This window comes from Alosa alosa, chromosome 11 (genome assembly GCF_017589495.1).
Source record: "Alosa alosa isolate M-15738 ecotype Scorff River chromosome 11, AALO_Geno_1.1, whole genome shotgun sequence".
Lineage (NCBI taxonomy): Eukaryota > Metazoa > Chordata > Actinopteri > Clupeiformes > Clupeidae > Alosa > Alosa alosa.
The window spans coordinates 22,385,178-22,392,030 of record NC_063199.1 but is presented as its reverse complement, the minus strand read 5'-3'; the positions used below and the strand labels follow the sequence as shown (position 1 = coordinate 22,392,030).

Below are 6,853 nucleotides of genomic sequence, written 5' to 3'. Positions count from 1 at the left end.
TTCTTTGTACGTGTAAGATATGCCTACACAATTTAGCAGGCAGGGTATCTACAGGGTGTCTGTCCACATTTCTTTTTATTGCATAAAATGCTCTATCTCTCTTTCTAATTCTCTGTATCTCTCTCGCGCGTGCTCTCTCTGATTTTGTGTATCTCTCTCTCTCTCTCTATCTCTCTGCTCCCCCTTCCCCTGGTCTATAATTAATGGATGCTCACATGTGGTGTAGTGCAGCAGCAGTGAACTGGACCAGTGATTAATTCACAGTGTAAACTACGTTACATCATTTTTTCTGGTATCTTAGGAATAATACATACATACATCTCGTGCATATATTACATACATACACATACATCTCATATATTACATAACATATTATATACATCAGTGGTTCCCAAAGTAGGTGTTGCCAGACGTCAAAGGGGGGGTCGCAAGATATTTTTCACAAATAGCATATTTTAGCCATAATTGTAACAAAAGATAAAGATGGTAATTACATTTCGAATAAAAGTCTTTCGATTTTCTTTGCGCCTTCTGACTCCTGGTGTGATTACGACAGATAAATGACAACAGCATCAGTTTCATCATGGTTCAGTATGGTTGTTAAATTTTAAATAATATTATGGTTGTTAGGCTGTTATGTTCTCTTGTGGTATTATGCTTGTGTTTCAATAGGCCTATTAGTGCGTGTGTGTCGTAACGTTTGTAGTTCTACCACCTCCAGGGGTAGTGGGGGTCACAAGTCACTGGCACCGTTATTTTGGGGGTCGGGAGCTGAAAAGTTTGGGAACCCCTGGTGTACATTACCTCTCTAATGATAACAGAATTCCTCTCACATAGTCATTATGGCATTGATGTCTCATTTCTAATGTCTGAGGGAAGGGCATTTTAGAGCAAGATGAAGATGCTCTACTCAAACATACACTGCAGGATTGATGCATATATACGCAAGTCCTTCTCTCTAAACACATGGCCAAAAACAAAGTTGCAGTGTAAAAAAGGTCCAAGGTCAGTGAAATAAGGGCGTGCAGCAGAGAGGGTGAGACTTCAGGATGGAACACATCCCATAATATACAACCACAGAGGAAGCAGGGGATGAACACACGACATACGCCCGACACAGACAACTCAAAAGGACATCCTACATCTACTGCTGTGGGGCAAGAACTGGAGGTCTCTGCAACATTTACATTCAAATGGGATATGTGACTGAATATAAACAAGGGATCACATAAACATGCTCTCTCTTCTCCACTGTATAATACAACAGGAATCATTCAGTTCTGAGGTCTGTGATATGTATGTGTGTGTGTGTGTGTGTGTGTGTGTGTCAGTGTGAGCTGAGTTTTGAGGTTTGCTTTGTGTGTGAGAGTGTGTGTGTATTCTTGGCCATTAGAACACCATGACACAGCGCCACAGTCTGTTCTTTGATAGGTTGTCTTGGAGACAGCAGTAGAGGTGACCTCATTGTGGTTAACCCTCGATGAGTCTCTAGGGGTTCCTGCTAATGAGGTGACATCATCCCCTCTCCATCTGACAGCTGGGACAGAGACCTGGCAGGCTTCCCTGCCCCATGTCGCCATGACAACAGAGGTGGGGGATGCAGGTGGTTCCCCCGGAGACAAGAGATGGTTTTCACCTGTGGTGTCTCCGGGGCCAAGTTAAGCACTAACGTGCACACACACACACACAGACACACACAGACACACACACAAATACACAAATATTGAAATACACACACCTAACAAAATCACACAGCAAGTTCATCCCTTATCCAGCTATAACAATGTAATCAGCTTTAGTAACAACTGATTGCTCCAATTGCTCCATATAAATGATCATCAGCTGTATCAGCTGTCCCTCATACACCTTTCTCTCTCTCTGACTGTCCATCCTCTCAATCTCACTCTCTCTCTTTCTTTCTGCTGTAGAATGTGTGTGTGTGTGTGTGTGTGTGTGTGTATAAGGTTTGTTGATCAGCCGATGTGGGGGGCATTTTTAGCCCTGGTCTGATAGTGGATGGTGGACAGTGAACATAGATTCTCTGGGGGTCATCTATTATTCATGGTCCAGGGTTATAATGGAGCCTTAGACTCAAAGTGGCCTCCGTGTAATTGATATGGCCTGGCCTTTGACCCCTAATATCTGATCCGTTATTCCGTCTCATTTCCCTCTCTCACACAGAGACAGAGAGACATAGAGAGAGAGAGAGAGAGAGAGAGAGAGACGTTTCATTTAACAGTATTGACCTGCCATTCAAACCTTTACATTAGTGTGTATTGTGTATGTGTGTACATCGTGTATGTGTGTGTATCGTGTATGTGTGTGTTGTGGTGTCCGTGGCTATTTCCAGTGTTGTGTAATGTTTGTGTGACCTTTGTAAAACCAGAGGGCCACAGATTGACACTAATCCAGTGTGCTGAATCCCTGTAATATTTCACTAATGACTTATGATACACACACACAAACAGACATGCACTCACACACAGAGACACACACACATGCACTCACACACACACACACGCACACACTCACTCACACACAAACACACATGAACTCAAACACACACACACACAATCACAAACACAAACGCACAAACAAACACACAAACACACACAGCATAATTACTGCCGTGACTGGAGTTGCCCCTTCAGTGTTTTGTATTCACTGCTCAGTTGACATCCAGATGAAAGGCCACCAAAGATCCTTTATCAACCGTCTCTGGCCATACAGACCCAGAGTAGAGCAGGCTGGCAGAGTAGAGCAGGCTGGCAGAGTGGCAGAGTAGAGCAGGCTGGCAGAGTGGCAGAGTAGAGCAGGCTGGCAGAGTAGAGCAGGTTGGCAGAGTGGCAGAGTAGAGCAGGCTGGCAGAGTAGAGCAGAGTGGCAGAGTAGAGCAGGCTGGCAGAGTAGAGCAGGCTGGCAGAGTAGCAGAGTAGAGCAGGGTGGCAGAGTAGAGCAGGCTGGCAGAGTGGCAGAGTAGCAGAGTAGAGCAGGCTGGCAGAGTAGAGGCAGAGTGGAGCAGGCTGGCAGAGTGGAGCAGGCTGGCAGAGTAGCAGGCTGGCAGAGGGTGGCAGAGTGGGAGAGCAGGGTGGCAGAGTAGAGCAGGCTGGCAGAGTGGCAGAGTAGCAGAGTGGCAGAGTAGAGCAGGCTGGCAGAGTAGAGCAGAGTGGCAGAGTAGAGCAGGCTGGCAGAGTAGCAGAGTAGAGCAGACTGGCAGAGTAGAGCAGGCTGGCAGCTACATGCCTCCACCATCACCCCAACCAAAGCCCACACACTCATATGAGCAAACACCCACAAGAAGACCTCTACAAATGCACCACTCACCTGTGCATAATGGCTACAGCACACCGCATCACCAGTAAACACACTTGCAAACCGGCCACAGCAAATTACTGATAATAGTTTGTTTTGTATAATGTGTACTTTTCTGATCTATTCTACGCCTATTTTGTTAAACCTATTTTATTTTGTAACACGTCTATTTCTATTTTATTAAACATTGTCATAAGTATTTTGGACTTCAATCTAGTTGACTCTTGAATGGGGGACTGTGGGTGCTTTGGGAAATGTTCCAGGGATACTACATTGTTTAGGGACAGGTGGGAATGGTATTGAATGTAGGGGTGGGGGTTTCTGGAAAGGTTTCAGGGATGCTATATTATTCAGGAACAGGTGATAATGTACCTTTTTTGCATGTCACATTTCAGGTGTGCTACATTGTTATAGGTTTAAATGGTCTTGAATAGGGGTGATGGCACTCTGGATAGGTTTGGTGTGGGGTATGCAACATTCAGGTGCTCTTAGCATAAGTTCAGAGCATGGGACATTATATAGCCTTACCATCAAGCACTAGTGGTACACAAAACACAAGTTGAACTTAAGTTGCTGACTGTTTGCCTTGGCACACTGACCCAGGTCTGGGTCAGCGGTTTCATTAAGCATGATCATGTGTAACCTTGAATTTCCCCATGGGGATCAATAAAGTATCTATCTATCTATCTATCTATCTAACCTGCATTAAATCACTTCTGTTGTGTGTATGGCATATATGGCATACTCTTTTATCGACTCTGGTGGTTAGACTGACATATCAATATGATCCTACCCCCACCCCGTACACACAGCTTGAGTCCAGTGTTGTGGTTTCCTGGGTGTTAAAGGCTAGGCTACAGGATATATGAAGGTATGACACAAAATAAGTTATGTGAATGATAAACAGTTTATTAAATCGATGAGGGAATTCACGATGAGGTAAAAAAAAAAAAAAAAATAGTACAATGACACACAACGATGATTTGCACCTTACAGGTCCAGAAATTGTGTCAAAACATTTCTCACTCGTTTCCCCTTGATTTCGTCATCATCTGCGTTCTGTTGCAGAACTGTAGGCCTAGTTGGTGGCTGGACGTCTCGGTCATACTTGAGAGCATCATTCAAGCTGTGCTCGTTCACAGGTTCTTTCTGAATTTCACAAAAGTTGTGAAGAACAAAACAAGCATAGATTACATAAGGAAGGTCATCCATATTAATGTCCATAACATTCCTCAAAGCAGCAAACCGTGCTTTTAGACGCCCGAATGCACATTCAATCACCTTGTGTGCCTTGATATGTGCCTGTCCATAATGCTGCTCTTGAGGGGTGACTCCACCATTAGGGTATTCGGTCATGAGGTTCGGCATCAGGGTATACGCTGGGTCACCCAGAAGGAACACAGGGACTGCATCCTCACCCTCCACCAACTCTTTCGGACAGGAGGGTATTGTCCCATCTTTCAGGTCCCTGCACAGCTTTGAGTTGGCAAATATGTGCCCGTCTTGCGTACCACCTGGCCATTTCACCACAACGTCCATGAAGCAGTATTTATAGTCACACGTCGCTTGCACATTCAAAGAGACCTTTCCCTGGCTGTTTATGTAGTCTCTGGAGTTAATCCTGGATAATTTTACCTCGATGTGAGTGCAGTCAATTGCGCCCAAGCACTGTGGCATACCGTGTGTTTTGTTGAAGTTGACGACAAGCTCTTGCACCTCGGCTTCCGTTTTCGGTGTGTCGATATACTCGGGACCCAGGAAGGTTGTGATAGCCTTACAGACTTGCCGGATGACAACTGAAACACATTGTCGTGAAAGTCCAAATGCGTTGGCAGTTTCCCGAAGCCTACCATCGTCACGTAGGTAGTACAACGTGCATGCCACCTTTTTGAGTACATCAACGGGCGCTCTCATTGTGGTTTTTGTTCCTTCCACATGCGTACGTAATTTTTCGCTCAGCATAATCATGGCCGATCTGGACATTTGAAAGTTGTCGCGCCATTGTTCCGCAATCACAGCATCATTCACAAAATTGTCCCACCAAGCACTGGTTCTTCCCGGCCTCACCCAAAATCGGCGCTGCGTGTACGGTCGACGACGACGCAGGTCTGCACTATCGCTGCACACGATGGCTTCAATGATAGCACGCCTCCTGCGTAAGTACGTCTGTGTAACATTGCAAAAATCAGAATATACCTGCGCTAGAGATGCTACCGAAGACAGCAAGGCCGCTATAGCCTGTTCTTCGTTCTCCATGTTGCATTCACTGCTAGCAAGCTCGGAAATAGTTTCCTGAGTCCTGGAGAGTTGCAGTCTGCATACATCACTTGTAGAGCCAGATGATTTCTTATGGATTTCTTCCGGGAAAAGGGCACTTGGCCATTATCACGTGATACATGCACAACGAATCAGGGAAGGAAACATCGGATTGACAAGGTCCACTCACAGAGAAGTTGTAAACCGGCTCTGCCAATCAGGAAGGGAATATGGACTTGTACTATTATACTATTTATTTATTTATTTGTTTGTTTGTTTTATTTTTAACAAGCTTTATTGAAAACAAGACAGGTATACCTAACAAGGACAAGCAGTGTAAGAGGTCGAGAAATGAAAAGTTAGCTGAAAATAAATAAAATGATAATAAAAACATTATGTAAATAAATAAAAATAAGACAAAAAGAGATCAGTGTACATCTTCATGGTTGTTACACTCGTTTTAAAATTAATAAATGTCACTGTTATGATATATTTACCAAACTCGCACATGAAAACTTGAAACATTTTTAGCAAACGGATGCAGAATTTGCCATACAGGTTCTGGACTTGTAGTTTACCAGAGACAATAAAAGGAAAGGCTTGTACGTTATCATATTAGATCCTTATGGGTTCCCTCGTCTACACGAAAACGGAAAGCCTGTGTATTCAAATCAAAATGATGCTTCTTCAAAATTTTCCCCATTGTAGCAATCTCCACTGGAATGGAATTGGAAAGACTTGCAGATTTAAACAAAAATAAAATAGTTTGGATGTAGTCCTACTCCTTAGCCACCCCCTCACCCCGGCCCCTCTCTCTGTCTCTAAAGCGTGTGTGCTGTTGTCCCTCTGTACTGAGCGTCAGTGGATAATTGGCCTGAGAATGGCAGAAGCTCAGCATCCTGCTTCATTGCAGCATCATCAGCAGCAGCATGGCTAAAGCGGCCCTGTTATGAAACTGCCCATCTGAGCTCCTCTGGTGCCAACCTCCACTGTCCCTGTCACGTGTGTGTATGTGTGTGTCTCTCTCATGGCAGGGTGGGATGGTGAAGGACAGGATTACTGTGCTTTTGCCTCTCTGTCTGGCGCGCGCACACACACACACACACACACACACACACACACACAGAGTCAGTAATAAAGGATCTATGATTCTGCTCAAAGGAACTGTAGAATTCCTCCTTAAGGTTCTGGAACCATCATTGGTTCATTTGGAGTCCTCTTTTAAGAGTTCCTAAGCGTTTCTCACCTCTTTTCCTCAGTTCTGTGTGTCTTCAACTGTGATTTTT

At 44.5% G+C, this 6,853-nt stretch overlaps 1 protein-coding gene across 1 annotated transcript; it reads right to left on the bottom strand.

The window, feature by feature from the left end:
• Positions 1-4,013: 4,013 nt before the first annotated feature.
• LOC125302968 (putative nuclease HARBI1) lies at positions 4,014-5,753 on the bottom strand. Its single transcript, XM_048256383.1, has 2 exons — positions 4,593-5,753; positions 4,014-4,460 (listed from the first exon to the last, which is right to left on the bottom strand). Exons 1-2 carry the CDS (start codon positions 5,565-5,567, stop codon positions 4,302-4,304), a joined length of 1,134 nt encoding a protein of 377 aa, XP_048112340.1. The 5' UTR covers positions 5,568-5,753; the 3' UTR covers positions 4,014-4,301.
• Positions 5,754-6,853: the final 1,100 nt, after the last annotated feature.

Coding starts and splice junctions, on each gene's coding strand:
- LOC125302968 (XM_048256383.1), bottom strand. CDS start 5,567: ATGGAGAACGAAGAACAGGCTATAGCGGCCTTGCTGTCTTCGGTAGCA. Junction 4,461..4,592: donor CACATATCAAGGCACACAAG/GTGATTGAATGT, acceptor TGTGAAATTCAG/AAAGAACCTGTGAACGAGCA.